The following is a 22500-nucleotide window of genomic DNA, read 5'->3' as shown; positions in this document are numbered from 1 at the left end:
CTCAACTGAGTGAAGCATAGATTTATTTATTTATTTTTTGTCAATCTGTGAAAATACAGGCACCTTACTTTTCATAAAGGCAGAGGGTGAGAGAGGATACTTAACACAGGTTGCTTTTATAGTCGTGTTGTAAAGAGCACATTCAGGGGGGATTTGAGGGTCGTGTTGCATTCAGGGGCGATGTGAAGGGGTCGTGTTGCATTCAGGGGCGAGGATCCTCTTTGTACTGAACAACTAAAGGAGCGACCAGTCACCACATTGTTGTTGAGCGGGCTGTGTGGAAACCAAAGGTGAAAACATGTATCCAACGCAGCCTCATAGAAATTACTTGTCGTGTGCGACTAACCTGCACGAGCAGAAACAGGTTTTTGTGGGAAACATAATTGACGGCCTGGATTATATTCAGAGGAAAATGTAGTTTTTGAACGAATGAAGCGCTTCAGTTATTAAATGGCAGAGGAGTCGGAGCTGTGGTGAAGCAACAAGAGGATTTGGTTAAAGTGATACTGCACATTTTAGAGCTGTAGTTTAAATAGCGTTTTTTGTTTGATTAAATCCATTTTTTCTGGTTTGAATATCATATTTATTATCACATTTATTTCAAATATATCAATTTATGGGTTGATCGTAGTTTATTGCGCCACCTAGTGTATCAAACCATCATAGATTTTGCAGGATTAGTGCGTAAATAGACCCGACCATCAAATAAGAGTAAGGGCGGATCGAGTGACCATTTGTGATTGGGAATCTGGAAAGTTAATAGTTCCACATTTGTTATTTTTGTGATTTCTTGGAAACGGGGTTTGACATTCAAACCAATCAGCTGCTCTAGTGTCGAGTCTAATCAGTGAAGATCTCTCAGAACAGTGTTCCTGACGTTTAAAGAGCATTTGATTATAACTATTCTCCTTCATTCCCACTTCATGGCTCCTAAAGTTTTTAAAGGAAATCAATACTCGAGGGGCGCTGAGAAAATTGTGCTACATAATTCACAATCAGCTGCATGTTCCACTTTATTCTCTATGATTTAAGTGCTAATTGGTCTGTTAGCCGTGCTCTGGAGTTGGAGGGGCTTTTTTCCCCGTGCTGGTGAATTATCTCGACTTTAAACACCTACTTTACTCCCGGTTTATCACTTATATTTCTCAGTGTGAAGCTCAATTTCAAATTTCACCGAACCACGTTATCCCAAAGTTCAGTAGCAGATCGTCACGTGTGCAGCCGTGCAGCCGTGCGCACTCGAACGTGCAATTTCCTGCTCCACCTGGAGACTGTACAGTATTTCTGACCCACTTCCTGAAGCTGATGCATTGCCACTTTCCTCTTTCTTTTTCTTCGCCTCCTGCACAGCAGAAAAAAAAAAAACACTGCTAAGAGTTTCCCCCAGCAGGGATATTTATTGCCAGTTCTTTAGATCGTCCACCCCCCTCCCTCCCCCCACAGGGGAGGCCGGCACTCGCTACCACCTCCGAGTGGAGTGACTCTCTCTCTTGCTCAGGTGCGACTCAGTAACAGGCACCAACTGTCCTTTTTGATGGCAACACTCACATCACCAGCAGCTTACGTCCTTCCATACCAATAAATTAATAAATATTTGTATACACAGTATGTGAACATTTCAGAGCCGAACTGATTAGTTTGAAATCATTTGGGTTAACAGGTGTAAACAGTAGGACTATTAAGAAAGGTATGTTTATAAGAATGGTGATAAACTCTGGTATGTTTGCATTATGTTATTTAAATGTGTTTATTTTATATATGTAAGGGAACAACTTAACAGTATAATGTTAATACCTAAGCTAATTTGAAGTCCCTGTGTTTTTGAAATACACAAAATGTAATAATAAAAAACATATGAAACAGTAACAAGCATATTTTACAGGCAGCAATACTATAAAAGCAGTAATGAAGCTACAACTTGCTCAGGTGCGACTCAGCAACAGGCAGCAACTGTCCCTTTTGATGAAGGATAAATCTGACAGACGGACCAGCTCACTCCGTCGTGGTTATTTCCTGCGTGACTGTGCTGTGGCGACTCAATCGACCGACTGCATCATTGAAGATCACGATATCGGTGCCCGAGCTGTAAATACAAACACCGGCTGTGTGGTTGTGGGTCATCATGGCGTTGTCGTGCATTTCGCCGCTTGTGTCAAACCGCTTGTTTTACAGCTCCGGCAGAAACCCACAATAAATCCCGGTGCAGATAACAGGATGCACGCAGTCAAATGTGTCTCGATAACGTTCCACACAAACACATTTAATGCTCCTGGATGGTTTTGCATGTGACCTGGATATATATACGGCATCTCGTGCCCCCCCCACCCTCCTCCTCCTCTGCTCTATTGCTATGGATGCAAACGGTGTGTGAACGAGAGTGACGTGGGGTACATTACTAATCCGGGGCAAAAGTAATCACAGCCTTTCCTCTTAGCATAATTACATATGGATTTTCTATGACTGAACGCGTTGCATATTTAAAGGCCTGTATGAAAAAGATTTCAAAGACCCCCCCAACCCCACCCCTGTCGATGTTAAATTGTGACATTATCAGGAGCTAACTGCGTTCCGAGCGGCGGCTGCTCGGTTTCTTCGGCGCATGCATCACTCTGGACAGGTAATTCGCAGATTAGCTCCAGTTAATGGATCAGATCGAGATTTAGTGCTAATTAGTTGCCGCCCTTAAATAGTTGCTTAAATCTCCCCGATCAACGAGGCTGATGGCTTTTAAAATGGCGCCGGGTATCGAGTGCCTGAGATCAGCCGCTCGGCCTCGAACACACGAAGCCGCTCTGTTGATGTTGAGACTTAAATCACATTGTCAATGTAAGTGATTGTTTCCGGTGACAGACGTGACCTTTAAGTCATTATAGAAATAAATTACTTGAAGTGTATTTTTTTCTCCCACTCTGTGTTTTCCGTCTACATCTGTTCAGAAAAGGTCAGTGGAGGTGCAAATAATCAGATATGATGAGGTTACTTCAGGGGCCGTTTGATAAAAGCAGTGCCTCTTATCTTCAGAGCAGTTTCTTTATCGACGCTCGCAGTTAAAGACGGTTAATGAATTGGTTAAAGCGAGTGTTTTCAGATATTAGTCAAACATGTGATGAGGTCAGATTCATCATGTTGTTCCCTCCTGTGCCCGTGTGCTTGATGAGTGTTTAACTGTTGTACTTTTAATAACTGTAGCTGCTCTTTGTGTCTTCTTCTCTTGAGATATACATATATTTTCTCAAATACATCACAAAGCCAAGACAGTAAATACCAACAGGCAGTAATACTCTTACTTTTTGCAGGCATTAGTATTCAGGCTCAAACTAGCAAAGACTCGCCAGTATTTTTCCGAGCTGGTCTCATTTGGACGCCGCTGAATGGAACATGTTGTTTACATGATTTGCTTCAAAGAGAGTGTTGCTGCACTCCAGTTGCATACACCATAGAATAATAATGTGCCGAGAAATTCACTATTTTACTATCAGCCTCCAACCGGCAGATAAGGTTCAGGCAGAGCTGCCATTAACAGCAGCAGCTGATATTATACAGTCATTATTGTTATCAGAGTTATTTTATTATAGGAATTTACATGTTATAATAAGACGGGAATAAGACGTTCGTTTCTATGTTGTGCTTAAGGCTCATGAGTCACTTTTTAAAGGATGAATGAAGCGGATTTGAGTTATTTTATTGTGTTTTGTAAGTGTGTGTTAGGATGGATGGTTGTGTTGTTTCCCAGCAGTCGTCCACGGGAGGGTCAGCGTTCATCTAATCCACTTCACTCCCTTTGAGGAAGGGCTGCTGTTAGTTTTGTCAGGAAGACACATAAACGCTATACTAAGGAATAATATCAATAATACGGCGGAGAGTCCTGTGACAGGCGGCCATTATCCCGACGGCCCCGAGGCCGACACTCTCAGGACTGATCACTGAGTCCTGAGCTGCCGAGTCCAGATACGTGTTTGAAAACTCACCGACTTTCAATCAATTTCTGATTAAATTTGTATATAGTTTTTTTACCTTGCACTTCTGCAGGTTTTTTACCTCAAATGAATCACACTGGTCTTTAGAGGGAATCACACGAATGACAGTAAGTCATTCAGGTCCCTCGCAGGCTGCAGAATAGTTTGATTTGAGATCACCAGTCAGACTCTGTGGTAAATACTTGTGTGAAAACCCAGTTAAAAATGACCAGCTCAGGATTTTGGACTCAGTGGATTAGATTTGTCAACACTCTTTGTTCTTGTGAACAAAAAGTTCACAAGAACAAAGAGTGTTGTCGAGCAAAAAAAAGACACCTGTCAAAGTTCAAATCAAGTGGCACAGTTTGTTCATCTTGTTTTCAGGTGAGCGAGTGATTTGCTTTGTTTACAGAATCCTTGGCATTGCTTGTTCTATTCGTTTCACACAATCATAATCAAAATCAAAAGTTTAAATCTGTGTCTAATCATCACCTTCAGGAACTAACATACAGATACAAAGGCAACACTCACATCACCAGCAGCTTACGTCCTTTCATACCAATAAATTAATAAATATTTGTATACACAGTATGTGAACATTTCAGAGCCGAACTGATTAGTTTGAAATCATTTGGGTCAACAGGTGTAAACAGTAGGAATATTAAGAAAGGTATGTTTATAAGAATGGTGATAAACTCTGGTATGTTTGCATAATGTTATTTAAATGTGTTTATTTTATATATGTAAGGGAACAACTTAACAGTATAATGTTAATACCTAAGCTAATTTGAAGTCCCTGTGTGTTTGAAATACACAAAATGTAATAATAAAAAACATATGAAACAGTAACAAGCATATTTTACAGGCAGCAATACTTTAAAAGCAATAATGAAGCTACAACTGTCGTGAGAAACTATCAGATTAAAAATATTAAAGCTCTTAACTGTGGAAAGCTGCATTTGTTTTTATTCTACACAGAAGGACTTGTTATTATTTTTCATCTGCAGTCCCAAACCACCGCCAGGTTAAACCGAGCAAACAGCTCCACAGTTACTGAAACACAAGGGATTTCTAATAAAAAAATTGCTATTACAAAGGTCGGTTTGATTGAAACAGATTCTCTCGGATGTTATTATACTTTTGGAATCCAATCGTTTGCAGCAGTGTGAGCGTAGAAAGGATTAATTCTGAAATGGGCCGGTAGGACGGTTATAAGTGGACAACTGAGCACAACCTGGAAGTAATTTATGCGCTGGCTTCACAGGTTAGAATTTGCGCCATGAAAAAAAAATTCACATTTCCTCCTGCTCACTCTCCGGTGCCTCTTCAATCACCCTGCTGGAGAAGAAAAGCTGAATTAATAAATTAATAAGGAAACATTTCCTCGTACACCCACTGTTACTCATTTGTACTATATTGTTTTATACTGCAGTGTTAGATACTTTAATCATATTAAATTATAAATCTTGCTGATTAAATTACCACTCGTGTTTTTTATCTCTGCTGCAAACAGACGTAAAGAAAAAGGTAAAAAAAAAAAAGCAATGAAATTACTTTGAACTTGAGTTTGAAAAGGTGCTCTTTGTGCCCTGAGGGGATTCCAGAGGTGATCTTAAAGGATGATGGTGCTTTGGCGGTCCGAGCCGCTCTGGCAGGACATTTGACAGCCTAGGTGTCCTGGCAGTGAAATCCACTCATATTTCATCTGGAGCTCAGACTTTACCAACTGCCAGGAGCTCTGCCTGTGGTGCGAGAGCTGCACAGCGACTCATCAGGGGCCAAGAGGTCAGAGACAGAGCTGAGGGCGAGGCCTCCAAACGCCATAACAGTTATCAATAACATCTAGACAACAGTTTAAAGAATGAATCGGTTTCCAAAACGGCTTCAGTGTGACTCAGTCGCTCGGCCCTGGTCAACAGCCTCGGTGGATATATGAAGATATAGAAGCAGGAAGGAAATTCTGCATTAGAGGCAATAGAAACTGGGGAAGGGTCGCCTGGTTGGATACATACACCCCCGTTGACCAATCACGAGTCGGTCTCAACTGTAGCATTAAAATAACTAATTAAAACCGAGCTTACAGGGAAAAATGAAAAGTTGAACACACTTCAGATTAATAAGAAATACTTAAAATGACAGAAAACTTATTAGAGAAAAAGGTATTGTACTTTGACTTTTGGTCCATGTCCCATCTACCAACATGTATGAGGCAGGTTTATGCAGCAGCCTGCCAGCAGGGGGCAGTTGAGTGGTCGTGGCTTCATTTACAGGGAGCTGTCATGTTTTCTTCTTTATATACAGCTCTGAGGTTGACATGCAGGTGTAACAGGTTATATATGGTCGATATATTTATCACTGAGAGAAGCTGTGAAACGATTTCCTCCAGAGTCAATCAGATAAAGACCAGTGAGTGTAAACTTCTTTAGTTTCTAAAGGAAGGTAAAAATCAAGGTCAGTTTTCTTCAGGCTATATGTCGTACAGTGTGTAACACGACCATTAGAGCCATGAGTTATTTACAACCGAGGAAGCAGTCGGGGGTGTAACCTTTGTGAACCCCGGAGAATATAGTAGGTAAAGCGGCGAGTCACCGGCGGACGTGTCAAACCTGATCAAACGTCCATAAGTTCTGGTGGAGAAAGTGACTGAGCGGAGAGATGACAGGTTATTTCCAGCAGAAAAAAAGAAACGGGAGCAACAGAGTCCAACAGGATGTGAAGAGCCGTTCGTGCTCAAGTTCTACTTTTACTAAAACTTCCCCTGTGCTGTCTGCGTCCGTCCCACCTGGGGGACAGCAAGATCTGTTATTACTTGTCCTCTCCACCGAGGACCGCACGCCACAAGAGGCCTCAACTTTTAATTAAATGGAATATTTATACACTGTTCAACTTCCTGTTCCCTCAAACACGCTGGCAAATAGGCCACACAGTTTAGAGCCGGCCATTTAATTACAAATTTGACAAGTCACAGCATTTGTCGCGGTTAATTATCATTATTTTCTCGAGAGCATATTGTCTGTTTTAAATACCTCGTGGGTATTAATGCAAGGCGTTTGATTTTCTTTTCCCTACTTTTAGTTTTCAAAAACAAGTTTTACTTTTAATGAATTTATTATCTGTCACTTTTGAGCCACCATGGAAATAATATAATATTTGATTTACTGACTTTTTTAAGATTCAAGGTACAATAAAATTTTCCTCCAAAAGATGAAACATTTTTTTACTTAAGAAAAGAATTCAAATTGCTTTGCAGTTTCAAAATACAATTCATGGTGGCTCGGTGATAAAAATATCACATTTTACAAACACAAGGAGTGAAGAAAAGATCAAACAATAAGAAAGTGCAAAACATTACATACAGGTTGGATTATACTTGTGTTAATTATGTTTGTTGTATATAAATATACAATATGAACTCACACACCCGAACTGCCCCACAAAACCTAAAATGTAGAGCAACCACACGACGGAGAGAAAGAAAAAGTTTGTCACTCTTTCACTTCATTGTTTAAAATAGATTGTTTGGCTACTTGGGAAATATCTTGATGTACTTGCACGTACATTTTTTTTTAACAAGAATCAAGTCTATTGTATCTTTTAGTGGCAGAATTCAAATGACCCTCTTGATTTCAACAGTCTCAACAATGTATTCTTGATTAAAACAGACAAATAATTGTGTGTTAATTCATTAGATTAATAAAGGACTTACAGGCTTCAGTTTGCAATATCGAGAAATTCATGCCTTGGCTTCGTCCTTCAGTACAGATACGTGTGATTTGTGATATATTTGTATGTGATGTTGATGCCGGATGTTATTTAGCATTTTCTCTGCATATAAATGAAGCTGCCGCCACTAATTCTCAGCACCTCCAACATCCCTCTTTGCAAAGAAGCTCTTGAAGGACCAAGCCCCAGCTGTGAATCCATCGCACATGAAAGTTGATAATCGTTATTATTCCTAATGAACGGAGGCGTCGCTTTATTTTCTTCAACTGTTTTCTGAGTTATTTGTTTTCTTTTCATCCCGCCTGCAGTTTACAGTTCATGCTGCAGTGGTGTTGCTCCACTGCTCTCCAGCCATTCATCATGGCACAGCTTTCCATTATTTGGTGCAGTCAGCTGAAACTGAGAAAGGCTTTTTGGGTGGGTGGTGGGGGGGGCAGCAACTCTCTGTTCTCCTCGACAGAGACGTAGGTTGCATCTTATCACCTCGTGATCAGTGGTCATTACACGAGTCGGTGGAATCACATGTGGTTCTCTAATGATCCATCAGACCTGGTTTCCTGGCGCTCGGTGGTATCGTGTCGAAACGGAACCAAAAACATTTTCCCGCGTCATCAATAATGTTAAAGCACCACATTGATGCTATCTCCCTTCAAGTAGAGGCATAAAGGTTCTCATTTTCCTCATGTTCACGTTGTTTTTTCTCGATACCCACCCACACTGCAAGGCTCTCAAAATCAATAACACTGAATATCATATTCTACAGCTTCTAATATCGCCCGACTCGGATTCACCGGGGCGCCGCCTGAGATGCATTCTGATAACAGCGTGAGGCGAGGGGGGGGTCGGGACGAGATGAAACAGTTTATCCTTAACGCACAGTCAGCAGCCGGCGATTCTGAACATCTGCATTCATGTTTAAACTCCGCCCACCTGTGGAGCGGCCATGTTGTAGCAAATACGTCTTCCTGGCTCGTCTCAGGTAGATATTTGATTCATGAGGCGCGTGTCACTTGATTCCGTATGAAAGTTAAAGTCAGTGGATGTGTCAGCAGCGTTCTGTGTGAAGCAAACAACTGGACTGATCTGCTGTGTGCTGACACTGTGACTGATGATCCCGGCGCCGGTGGCCCAACCTGAATGTGCAGCCATAATCTCCCGGCTCAGGGGGGGTGTTGCTTTTTTTTACAAAGTAGAAAATAATAAAAAAAACACAGCGGCTCTGAGATCCATGTGACGCTCGTAAAAAAAGATGGTGAAATCACGGCCGAGGGACCAATTTACAGCTTTAAATCAAACCATGAAAAAAAAGCTGGGATTTGAGTTCAAATGCAATATTTCAACTCGAGGTTAATTTCAAGTTTTTTAGTCTGAACCTCGTTTTCTGCAGGATTGGAAAGAGAGAGAGTGGAGGGGGGGGAGACAGAAACATCAGTGTGATTTATCTCATATTGATTTTTTTCTTTTTTCTTTTAATATAGCACTTCGTGATATTCACAGGGTAAAGGAATAGAATCGCCAGAGTGGAGGGAAAAAGGGAAAATGTTAGTGGTATTCATGTTTTTAGATGGCAGCAGTTACACTTTCATCAGGATTTCTCAGGTTGTTTAATCCTCAACTCAGCTCTTCACTGGCAGGTTGTTCCAATCTACGGTAGATAGGTGGGATAAGTAGCTCGCTCTGATTCAAGTGTTATTTTATCAGTAAGTTTGGTTTTATTTTCCTGATTTAATGCTACAGTTATCATGATTGACAGCTGAGACTGACTAGTGATTGGCGGGACCTCCACTCCACCAGACGCTGGTTCTAAATGATGTCAGCAGCTCATAGATGGCAGCACTCATACACATGATGTTATGGTTTCATTTGGAGGAAGTGGAGAACAATTATAGCTTTAAGACAAATTTAAAAACATAATTAAAAAGCTTGGATTTGATTTGAGTTCAATTTTTACCTCAACCCAATGATTATTTCATGTTTTTTCGTCTTGACCTCCACTGAGAACCTGAGGAAGACCGAAATATCAGTGTGATTTATCAGATATTGATTTTTTATTTTTTATTTTACTATAGCACTTCGTGATATTCACAAGGTAAAGGAATAGAATCGCCAGAGTGGAGGAAAAAAAGGAAAATGTTAGTGGTATTCGTGTTTTTAGATGGCGGCAGTTACACTTTCATCAGGATTTCTCAGGTTGTTTAATCCTCAACTCAGCTCTTCACTGGCAGGTTGTTCCAATCTACTGGTCTATAGGTGGTCAACATTGTAAAAATCAGTAGCTCCCTCTGATTCAAGTGTTAATTTATCAGTAAGTTTGGTTTTATTTTCGTGATTTAATGCTACAGTTATCATGATTGACAGCTGAGACTGACTAGTGATTGGCGGGACCTCCACGCCACAGCTCCACTCCACCAGACACTGGTTCTAAATGATGTCAGCAGCTAAAGATGGCAGCACTCATCATCATACATGTGATGTTCAGGTTTCATTTGGAGGAAGAGGAGACCAATTATAGCTTTAAGACAAATTTAAAAACATAATTAAAAAGCTTGGATTTTATTGGAGTTCAATTTTTACCTGAACCCAATGATTATTTCATGTTTTTTCGTCTTGACCTCCACTGAGAACCTGAGGGAGACAGAAATATCAGTGGGACTTATCACATATTGATTTTTTTTCTTCTCTCACTATATCACTTCATGATATTCATGGAATAAAGGAGTCGCCCGAGTTGAGGGAAAAAAGAAAAATGCTAATGGTTTTCATGTTTTCAGAGATTGGCCGGTTATACTTTCATCAAGATTTCTCAGGTCGCTCAATCCTGGACTCAGCTCTTCACTGTCATGCGGCCAGGTTGTCGGCTGCCTACTGTAAATACTGTGCTCACCATTGCTTGTGGCCTTGACTGAAAAATAAGCAGCTCGCCTCGGATTTAGTCAAATTCATCTAAGAGCTGCAAAAAGGGTCCAGCAGGGAAATCCTCCAGCCTGTGGAGCTGATATACTTTGTGTTTTTAAAGGGATGGTTTGTCCTGGCATATTGCAGAAGTGCAGTTTTATTCCTCATTTCATCACTGCACTCCACTGAGGCGTCTTGGATCATCTGTGGAGCAGACAACCTTCATACCTCTTATTACTTCTCTCAGAACTGTTTGTTCCCTTTCACCGGGTTTTGCTTTTATGGGAAAATATAGACACGGCAAAGCATAATCGTCTCTAACTGGCCTTCACCTACAGAAGCTTTTACTGTGGCCGTCATATCTGGAGCCGTGTTGTGTTGTGGTTGATGGACTGGCCAATCGTTAAAGACAATTAAGTAAACTTGTTTATATGCTCAGGTTGAAGATTTATAAACCCTTGTATGTTATGATGGGGTTTTGTGACGTGTCCTGTTTCACTCAATCATTCATTTTATTATTTGGATTTTTGTCTGTGACAGGATGAACAGACCTCAATGTATAGACCTCTTTTAAAAAAGGTCTGATGAGAACAGAATGGAACAAAGTTGTGGCTATAAGATTGATGTGCACAGCCTTTAACCCATTAGCACCGTAGACTGTACAGTATATAAAGATATTTTAGATACTCTAAAAAAGTGAAGCCATTACAGCTTGATTGCCCCCTAGTGGCTGGCTGCAGTATAGGTCATAAACCCCACCTCCTCCATGTTGTCAGATGGAACAAAGCCTGTGTCAAATAATTTTCCTAAGATAGTTTCTTCCACTTTAGAGCAGCTTTGATTTCACTCATGCAGCTTATGTTTGAATTTCTCAGTCATTTGGGTTTTGATTTGGTTTTGCAAAGCAGTAAAAAAAAGGAGTTGAACTTTGTGATTTACTCACTCACAATTGGTGGAACGCTTGTTTCAGCTGGAGCTTGATGCTGCGGCTCTGGCTCAAAATAGCGTAACGAGCAAAAGATGGAGAGATGTCATCCATCTTTATTTACAGCCTGTGACAGATAGTGAAAGGTTCCACCATGTGTATCATGTAAGACCAAGATTCTATTGCAGTATTAACGTGTTCGCTACCAGACATGAACCCTTCATTACCCTCCTTCCAAGTTTTAAAGTGCCACCACGTGTTTCTCTACAAGTTAAATCACGTGGCGGATTTCCCCCCCCCCCCCCCTTCTGTCACACGCTCCAGAACATATGCTTCTCCAGAGCGAGGTCGGTGCCCAGGCTCACGCAGCGTAGCCGTGTCCTTGGAGCGGTTTGTGGTTCAGTAACTTTCTCCGATATATTGTTTGGCATTGTACTGTAAAAGTAAAGCCAGCTGCCCACCCCCCCCCCGCCCCCCCCCCAATCACCATCTTAAAGAAAGAAACAGCACAGTGTATATCTGGCACTGGGGGATTACGTCTCCACAGAAAGGACTGCACTCGCTCCACTCTCCACTGCTACAGAATCTCAAGCCAGTGGAATCTCATGAATGCATTAGGTGGAGCCCAGTTAGCTGCAGTGCACCCCCGACATGGCCCTACTTCTGATTAAGTGCACAGCCTTTATTGGCCTCGCAGGTATAATTAAAGCAAATGTTCGTTTTTTTGTTTTTTGCCAAATCAATCCTACACTACCCCCCCGACCTGCAGAGAGTTATATTCATTACTGTTTGGATTTTTACATTCGTCCCATAGCATTTCTGTGAATAGTGAGGAGTATATACACTGGAGAGTTGAAAACTTGCAGATACTGACAATAACACCTCCGCATGGTTTCCCCCCGACATACACACTATGCATCCACTTCCCTTTTTAATGTAATGAGATATGGGTTTGTTGGTGCACCTGCTGACACCCGGGCTCCATCCGACTGGTTGTAATGATGATGTGATGAAATGGTGGCATATTTATTATTATTATGGTGTGTGGCTGTGATTGGATGCAATGAGCAGGTAAGTAATGTGCACCGTTTGAATCCGCCTCCCATTACTATTTATAGTCGGCCTCACCTTCACCTCTTGGCTGACGATGGTCTCCATCAGGACAACCGGGGTCAAGGAAGGTGCACGGACCTTTAACTGTCCCGGCCTCCTCTTCCCCCCCGTGTGAGTCGGACTAATGAGGCAGGCAGCTGCTCCCTGAGCTGAAATATCCCCGTGGTGAACTGTACCTGGGAGAGGCAGCGGCAATGTCACCTTCCAATCCAGGCACATGTAGAAGTAGAAACCAAAGCAGACGTGTGAAATCAAGAGAAAGGATGTTCAAAGATTAGCTTGAGGACAGCGAATCGCTCAGAGGCAAATAAAAGCACAATCAGCTCCAAGCGTGAACTCCAGCTCCGAGGGGCCGGGGGTGGTCCGGCTCATATTAGCCTCAAAACATTGTTTTCTCACACAATCCCCTGCAAAGGAGTGTTGGTTTTAGACAGCCGTTCCTGAATCTTAGCAGAGTTCAATAGGATAGAAAAGCTTCTGCGGGGGTAATTAGGAGACTTTGCTGAGACGACAAGTACAAATGTGGAATAAGAAGGTAAAATCCAGCAAGGCCGGGTGATTAGGCCTCATTTGGATGTCTCCTGCTCACTGTGACGAGCGGATCGAAGGCCCACAGTGTCCCGGATTACGTGTCAATTTACCACCCAGCTGCAGCTCTAGACTCTCCAGCAGAACATGACTACCTCTAATTAGGCCATGCTACCAATTAGGGCCCTGCAATAAGGCAGTGAGGAAGGCACTCTGGGAGAGTAAAACCCTCCATTGTTTCCACCGTTAAAAAAAAAAAGAGACCCACGGTTTCCTGGCTACAACAGATGTCGACGGCTGGAGTCCGTGTCAGCCGGGCTCCCATTAAGCTATCTTTGGTTTACTGTGATGTAATGAAGACATTAATGTAATTGGGCGATGATGATGACAGAACATTAACTCTGAGAGGTGTCAAGTCTAATGTGACTCCATGAGAAGACGGCAGCCTACCGGCCCCGGTGTTCAAGGCCGCAGCCGTGACCTCAAACTGTGTCTCTCTCTCTCTCCCTACAGGTAGCCAAGGTCAGTTCCCCATAACTCAGAATGTGACGGTGGTGGAGGGGGGTGCGGCCAACATGACCTGTCGTGTGGATTACAATGATAACACCTCCCTCCAGTGGTCGAACCCTGCACAACAGACCCTGTTCTTCGGGGACAAGAAAGGTGAGTGATGTTCCCCGGGGATAATGGCCGTAATGATAAAGTGATGGGATGTGATAAAGATGTCTGAGCCAGATTAGATTACTACAGGAGTTCTCTTCATTAAATCTTCACATTTTTTAATGCACGAAACTGTCCCTGCCACGGCTTCACCGAGTCTCAGGGAAAAGATGAGGAAACGAGGGAAGAGCATTTCCCTCCTTATTGTTGAAGCAGAGTTTTTAATGAATTCACGTCTCCGGCACAGACGAGGCAGAGAGAGGCTGTTTTTGAATTGAACTTCTGTAATCACGCAACACTGACAGCGCTGTTTACAACACAGCAACGCCTGTGGATTGTGAGATGATTTGGGTTAATTAGCGTTTCCCGCTGCCCTACATTTGTGTGGCTGTTTTGCGTGTCGCTCCGAAGAGGAGGCGCACTGCTGCAACCTCGTGAAACAAGGCCGGAGCCCCGGATGAATTATAATGCGCTCTCTCGCCAGCCAAATCCAATTTAAAGGTGACAAAGTCTGGAGTTGATAAATCGGAATTGGGGTGAAAGGGGGGTGCAGCGGTGGACCGGTCGCGTAAGGGTTGGGCGGCGGGGGGGGGGGAGAGGGCGTTCATCTTTCAGTGTTTCTCACAGCATATTACCCATTTCATTTATGCTGTAGCTGCTAATACAATATCATTGGTTCAGTGATTGAAGATGAACTTTCCCTTTGAATAACAATTGATGGAGAGAGAGAGACAGAGAGGGAGAGAAGGAGAGAGAGAGAGAGAGGGAGAGAGAGAGAGAGAGGGAGGGAGAGAGGGAACCAGCCGAGTGAGAGGCTCAGTCTGGTTTGAAGAAATACTTTATCCCTCACAAGTGATTGGATTTAGCAATGAGGTCGAAGGTGTTTTATGAGATGAAATTACTTCCAAATACAATTAAACAAAAGTTGCCTGAATCTTAAACAGATCCTCTGGTGTGAGTGTAGCCCGGACATTTTAAACTCACGCAGAATCCATCGAGCCAAAGCTTTTTTTATACATTTTTCTGTATTCTCTGGTGTATAAGAGATGTAGTCTTTTAATGTTTTACTTTGCAGAACCAATTCTGAAAGTCACCAGATTCTATCAGATGAAAAAAAAATTGTAATCTCACCTTCACTCCTTTGTACTCGTTGAAAAGATACTAACACACGATGAATCACTTTTAAATCTTTGCTTTTTCATTCATTGCATTCAGATTAAATGAAGCCAGTCAATTGCGTTTTTTTTCCCCCTCACATTTGTCATCGGCTGTGAATTTAAATCCCGTATCTACCTGTAAATCTACGGTGTCACCGGGTAAGGAGAGCCGGGGCGAGCACAATATGCATGAGCCGCCGTGCCCTTCTCCAGCAGCCATTTATATTTCATGACAGAATCCTTTTTCCCGAGCAATGCGGATGACAAAATGAATGTAGTCCACTCGGCAGAGGTTGCCAGGGCTAAGTGTGGGAACACTTCCTCTCCATCTCCTCTTAAACAGCCAAATGAAAAGCTTCATTGGCACGACTAATTCGATGCCTGCGAGGCCATCAGGAGGAACCGGGAGGCGTGGAGCAACACGGGCGCCATGCGAGGAAGAGGGTGGGACACCTGGGAAGAAACCTCCGCTGTGCCAAATCACCAGTTAATTGCTTGGCAGAGGGCTGCGACTGTCCTTCTTCTCCGGGTTTCTGTGGTGCCTTCTTGTCGGGGCCAATGAGAAATGTTAGATTCAACCTCAGGCTTTCTCTCAGTCAGACTGCAGGCTGGCCGAGCGGGAGGCCGGCTGTTCTCTCCCTGTGATGAACAGCTGGTCGGAGACTGTCACCGAGTCCAGCAGCTTTTCTTCTTTGTGTGTTTTCTGCTTCTCAGTGTTGAGATTTGTTTGTTTTGTCTGTAGGTAAAATCTGCCCAGTGCTTCTCTTGCACGTCCACTGTTGAAGACGTGTTCTTTTATCCTTTAAGAGAAGACGAGCCGAACTCGGTTTGCTCAATCAAAGTATTTATTTAGGAAACAATGAACAGGTTACAGCAAAAGCAATGGGTTTTCCAGTACATTAGGTGTATCAGAGCGCGCTGAACATCCGGCATCTGTCTATTTTATAGCAGTCGATCTTCGTCCCTCCTGCTCGGAAGTGCGCAGGGATAATCCATCCATCCTCCTAGCATTTGGTATATGGAAGTGAAAAGGAAGACACTCCCAATGACGCTATAGTTGCTAGGAAACCTGTTTACTTCATAAAAGTCCTTGAACCTCAGATGCAATGTGGGGCAGAATATTATGTTTCAGCTATATCAAAACAAACCTGACTGTGTAAACATTCGGATCCTCGAAACCAAAGCAACGAAACAGAATTAAGTCAACAACGTCACTCTGTCTGACCTCCTATCAAGACAGCTGTGAGACTGACCATTATTATGACACACACACAATTCCAACTAGTTACAAGATTGAACATTCTGAGAATCAAAAGGTTATTGCTAATATTCTGTATAAAGGCCTAATATCTAACTAAAAATACTTCTATCTTTATTTGGCAAGAGTACAAATATAATTTGAAATTATGCTATCTTTATTTGTTTAGAATTCTGTCAGCCACAACCTATAGTTAAAAGTTTGAAATTCCAACACCACTCCCTCTCTCTGCTCACGAGAATCCCCCCCGGGCGACCATAACAGCGAAGGCCATATGTTAGCATCGGATGCACATGCAAGTTCCCCCCCCGCTCTTTCTTCACAAAGGTAGTCTGTCATTGTGCCCGTGTGAGCCCAAGGAAATTCAGCTTTTACAGCGTGTGTGTGTGATTTTCCCGCACGAGTAATGATGATAAAAATACATCTGCCGTTCCGTCCTAAATTAGACGAAACACTCTGTAAGGCACTTTTGGAAATCTACTCTCGCTCTTTTCCTCAAGCTCTGTATTAAAGATAAGGGCATTTGTCTGGATGTGTTTGGAGTTTGATATAAAGTAGCGAGGCAGAAAAAAGGATATTAAAATGACCTTTTAAATCCTTTTGAGCAGCGACGCTGGAGTAAAGAGAAACATCTTTAAAAAAACACACACACACACACACCCAAAAGCGGAATTTCGGTTTTATATCAATTGGGTTTGACAGCTGCCGGGTAAAGTAAGACAAAAATCTGATCTTTGCTCCAACTATAATTTGTTCCATTTTAATTCAGGTCTGGCAAATGAGTATATGAGGGGGGGGGAAGCCCCAAAGAGTCTCTATTACATCCAAGGAGAAAAGGGATTTCTGAAGACCATTAATCTACTTTCACAAAGCGGCAAGAAAAGCAAAGCATGTGTAAAGTCTATCTTTTGCATCAAACATGATTCTTACACAAGTGCCAGAAATGGAATTCCTGACTGAATAATCATTAAATTAAATGAGGTTGTTAGTCGGTGCATCCCAACGCTCTCACCTCTAAAGAAGCAGTTTGTTTGAGTTTAGTTTTTCACACATGAAAGCTGGAAACTTCCTGTTTTAGCTTCATGTCTTTGTAGCATTGTCAACATTTGGTCTGATTAGTTTTGGTTTCATAATGTAGGGAGCGCACTAAAGACTTTAATAACATACATATGTTGTGTCTTCATTTTACGCACCTGGGCTACGTCTACGTCTTTGTAGATGGGCATCTGTCAGACAACGTTTTGTCAATTTCTGCTGCTGTATTCCCCATCTTTGAATAAACTAGTAGTTGTTATGTTTGAACGGACAAAATGAATGACTTCATTTTGTTGCCAATGTAATATCATCACGATGACAAGGCCAAAACACTCAATGACTGGAGTTATGTCTCTAACATCTGGTGGTGGCCGCTAACACCTGCTAACATCTACTTGTAGTTGGTAAATTAAATTGTGAAGTGGACCTTCAAACATACAAGTGATATTCACCATCTTGTCCTATAATCAAAACATTTTTATCTCTACAAGATAAATGAATCTCCTCGTCGTTCGAACATTATATTATTATAATCCAGTGAGACACTTCTGCTTCTTCTTCTTCTCCTGTTGTCTCAACTTCTGCAATTTGTCAGAAAAATAAAACTATCAAAAATACAAAATGCTGTTACATCGCAAACAAACCAATAATCTTTAAAAGACTATGATTAAAAGAAACACCTGACGATTGACCCAGTATCCTCCATACGAGAACTTGCATCGCCATGATGTCATAGTGCTTGAACTCAAAACCCATAAACATGGGTCATTTGAATCATTTGCAACAGTTACCATGAATGTCAAGACTACTCCAATCAACCAGCAGCAGAATATGGATAACGACTGTGCATTATTATTCTATAAACCAGGCAGAACATGACCCTGGCAGTGCGACCTGCACGTCGTGGCCCACAATCTGTCCATTCTGAAATGTCATTTCTCATCAGAGGCGTGGAGGGAGGATAAGAGATGTGGATGCAGGTGCAAGTCAGCAGGTCACGGCTCAGCAGCTCAATGCATCAAAGGTGAAAGTGTAAACAATAAAAACAGGGGCCTCTGTCTCATCCTCTTCCATTACATGCTCAGTCAAACCTGGTGCAGCTCCAGGAGAGTGTTAACCTTGCAGGATTCCCAGAGCCGATCCATATGGGTTGGACTGTCTCTGCACATTTGTCTACAGCGGAGTTCAGCCCTCCTCTTAGATCATGCCAGCTGGCTCCCTGGCACGGTACCCCTCATCCATTATGTATACCCGGGTCTTGGTTGATTGTTGCCACCTCAGAGGCTTCAGTCTACCTGAGCACTGTGCAGCCACAGACCTGGGACCACGGAGGCAGATTGCATTAATAGCCGGGCCAACACATCATTCATACATTAGGCCAATTAATGGGGATGTGTTGAAGGGGGGGAGCAGCTCTGTGGTGGGCGTCCCCGATGAAGAAATCAATTTGGACCATATGTCTTTTGTAGAATTATCGCTTTTATAAGTTGCCGGGGTTATGAATTATTGTTATTAGGGAGCAGGACAATTCGAGGACAGAGCCGTCTTTATTATGATTTACTTCACTCTCTGGTTTCTTTGGGGAAAAGGTATAAAAACCAGCGTAGGGATGCTGCAGAGAATGGTAATGACATTTCAGGAGGCGCGCGGGATGGAAGCAGAATCTTTTGTCAGATACGGTGAATATGAATAATGCAATTAATGGGAAGTTACAGCAGGTAGCATGTCAAAGGCAGATAACAAATAGTTCATTTGATCTGCAGTTCGTGCTGGTAGGGGGGGGGCGGGGGGTCCGGAAGGTGCATATTGTATATACACGCACGCTGTGTCAAATTATACTTCCCTTCCCTTCCCTTCGTCTCTATTTCATCTCTCAGAAGTTTGCGGTTCATCATTCATGACATTTAATTGGGGCATTCAGCCCGGATCATAAAGGTCACAAGGCAAAATTGATCTTAAGTGGCTTGTAGTAATCAAAATGCTGTTATGTGCTAAACGAATGCTCTAATGTGAGCATTGAAACATTCATTAGCTTCAGAGAATGAAGGATAATTACAAAGGATGCAATTACTGGAGCGAGCACATTGAAAACATCCAGTCTGGTAAACACACAACATCTGACGCTGGTTCTGTCGAGCAGAGTGGACGCCTATTCTCATATTTGGTAAATACTAAATAAAATCAGACAAATAAAGTCGTAATAATACAAGAACAAAAGTGTAATATCAAGAAATAATGTCCTAATTTGACACAAATGAATTGGTATATTATATGATGAGGAATTGTTCCCTGCTACTTTATTAAAGGTCGCACAACTAGTGGAATACTTGAGAGTTTGGCTCATCAACATCACATTATCATAAGTATCAGGACTTTGAAAATTACGTGTGAGAAATGTTCGTCCCACAGAAACAACCACAGACACTTTGAGGAAATTGCCTCATTAGTGGAGGACGGAATACTTGGTCATGGTCGACTGTAGCGTTGTTTACATATGTGTTCGATTCAAATAAATAATTAAAATTCCTGGTTATTCCCTAAAAAATGTCTCAATATATGTTTTTGTCTAATAAGCTTTGATTTTATTCTCTTTATTGAACTTTTTTTAATGTCATATTACAACTTTATTCTTGTAATATGACATCATATATAGAGAGAGAGTGACTGCTCTGTAACAGAATGCAGAAAGGCTCTCAAGGCCACAGCTAATGTCTTTCTTCAGGGACTAATGGAGTTTTAAGTGTACTGGTTACCTTCAGCTTCACTGCAATAGGAATCTGCCATTAAGGCACAATACGCTCAGATATGATCACTAATGGGAAGAGCTGCTCTCGTGCGATACTAAGCTCTGGGCTGCACTGCGCTCTCATGTATAATGTACATACATTAGCTCTTTGGAATTATGAAGAATGTGTTGCATTAAAATTCCTTTAAAAGATGTTGACATCTTCCTGAACAATGTGGCGACCCTTTGAAACAGAATCAGAATCAGAAGGTATTTATTGCCAAGTAGGTTTACACCTACCTGGAATTTGCTCTGGTTATTGGTGCCTACAATGAACATAGAAACATAAAAACACAATAAATACACCACACATAATAAAACAATAATAATAATAAAAAAAACAATATATATTTACTCACTATTTACTTCTTAATTACTTATGCGGGGGGGCTACATCACTGTTATGGGTTGTACTGTGATATATCCTCACAAACCCTGAAGTGGGTAACAATGCATTGCATACCTATAGATTGGAACCCCCCCACTGGCATTTGTTTTAATAAAAAATTACATTTAGAGGATGTGAAAGAAAAAGGACTCAAAGGAAGGAGGAGAAATCCCACAGTGTACAATCAGGCTTATGTCAGTGGGCTGAAGAATGGACGGACAAAAAAATATATTCAGTCTCATTATTTACCACTTGAAAAGAGGACGTAGCGTCGTGGCTGCCGGGTGAATTCCTTCTTCTATCCTTTCCTCCTTCAAGCGCTGGAAATGAGTCCAATTTGAGGAGCATCTGCTCTGTGGGATCTCTGAGAGAGCGGGCAGTAACAATGGCCCTCTGGAACACGGCCCTTTCCTTCTCTTAATTGCAGCCACATGTGTGGTGGGAAAGAGAGCCCCCCCGCCTGCACCAGCAGCCCTGGAACTCGGCCAGAATCGCCCACACAGCAAACTGAGCGAGCACAGCCAGCAGCAAACACACTCTAATTGCAAAGAGTGGAGCCCCTGGCTGGAGAGTGTGGGGGTGCGCCAGGGCCCTGTGTTCTCGCTGAAGGACAGCTAGTGCTTTCACATTCCAGGATTGGTTCAAAGTGGTTACAGGCCATACAGGAAACGGCCAAATGGCGACACTCTGTATCACGGACGTAACACGGTTTGGCCGAACCCGACAGCCATCGGCCGGTTTCCAAGACTAATGGATAGATGTAAAATCTGCTTTTCTCTCTGGATTGTCGGGAGGTACTTCATGGATAAGTATCGGCTAACATCTGCCTGCTGCTCGGTGGAGTGAGAAGGTGACTGCCATGTGATGAGGGCACTTCCACTTCCCCCTGCTTCCAGTTCTATCTGGCCAGAGGAGCTGGAGCCACCGAGCAGACGGAACAATGCACCATATTGCAGTAAACGGCTGTTTGACATGTTTAAAACAGGATCTCCGACATCTAACATTCAAATAACTTCACAGCCAAATGGACCGAGGTTGTTAAAAACTGAATCTGATCAACGTCAGCCTTCTCAGGAGACCTCGAATAACTCTTTCACTGACACGGTCGGTCGAGCGGCGGACTATCAGGGAAACAAGGCTAACATTACTTTGCATCAAAGGGCCACAGCAGCAGTATCCCTTTGCCCTGAGGGGGAGCCGGGCGTCAGTTTTACTGATTTGAGACAGCCTTGGTAAGGCCTCCATCACGGGAGATGTACTGCGCATTAAGCTGCCACGCTGCAAGGCTGCAGCACAGCCAAGGTCAGGGTGCAGATTTATGCCTCCTCCTAAGCAGCGTGAACCACACAGGACCTATCTAGAGTTTGGGGGAAATGAACCTTTTCATCACATTGATTTCCTAAAGCACCTGGAGAAAAGCTTTGTCAGCCGCTGGCATTTGGGTCTGATTGTGACGGATCTGGGCCTCTGGCGTGAATTGGATTCTGGTGCTTTGGTTCCCCCGGCCATATTCTGTTAGAGTTATAGATAACAACTTGTCTTTGGGTTATTCAAACCTTTGTACATCTCGTTCTATCAAGATGTCATTGACCCGCATGTGTTCCAGCGCCATCTGAAGCGCAAAAATGCATCTTTCAAGTCCATCTTTTGTTTAACTGTAAGTTGTTTCTCGGCCTATACTTCAAACTATTTCAATCTGTACTCAAGCCACTGAGTTTTATGGCACTGGGATATTTTTTCAGTAGATAAAATGAGGTGCAGCCTATTGGGCACTTTAAATGTCACTTGGAATTATTAGTGCTCTGTGGTGTTTGTGGCCACTGTTTGGTAATTAAAGTGATCCTCTACATCTATAGAGTATGAGACAGAGTTCAAGGCTTTTTAACGCTGGTAATTCCTGTGAACAGTTGCTGTCTTCAGCTTTATTTCATGTTAGTTTCAATAGTATTTATTTGCTTTACGCTTCAACAAAGAAATCAGAGAAACTTCTGCAGCAGAATCCACTTGTCCAAGGTCCAATCGAAAAATATCGAACACACTATATCTCCCGCATTCAGAGCCAGAGTCTGCACAGTAG

At 42.5% G+C, this 22500-nt stretch overlaps 1 protein-coding gene across 1 annotated transcript in view; it reads left to right on the top strand.

Moving 5' to 3' along the window:
• The window catches only part of cadm2b (cell adhesion molecule 2b), a 142433-nt gene that overhangs the window by 100716 nt on the left and 19217 nt on the right, over positions 1–22500 (top strand). Inside the window, exon 3 of the mRNA XM_061073562.1 lies at positions 13654–13803. Within this exon, the coding sequence (XP_060929545.1) occupies positions 13654–13803 (150 nt within the window). The remainder of the gene's footprint in view (positions 1–13653; positions 13804–22500) is intronic.

This window comes from Limanda limanda, chromosome 6, assembly GCF_963576545.1.
Source record: "Limanda limanda chromosome 6, fLimLim1.1, whole genome shotgun sequence".
NCBI lineage: Eukaryota > Metazoa > Chordata > Actinopteri > Pleuronectiformes > Pleuronectidae > Limanda > Limanda limanda.
Note: the sequence above shows the minus strand (reverse complement) of the source record. Positions and strands in the feature narration are given on the sequence as shown.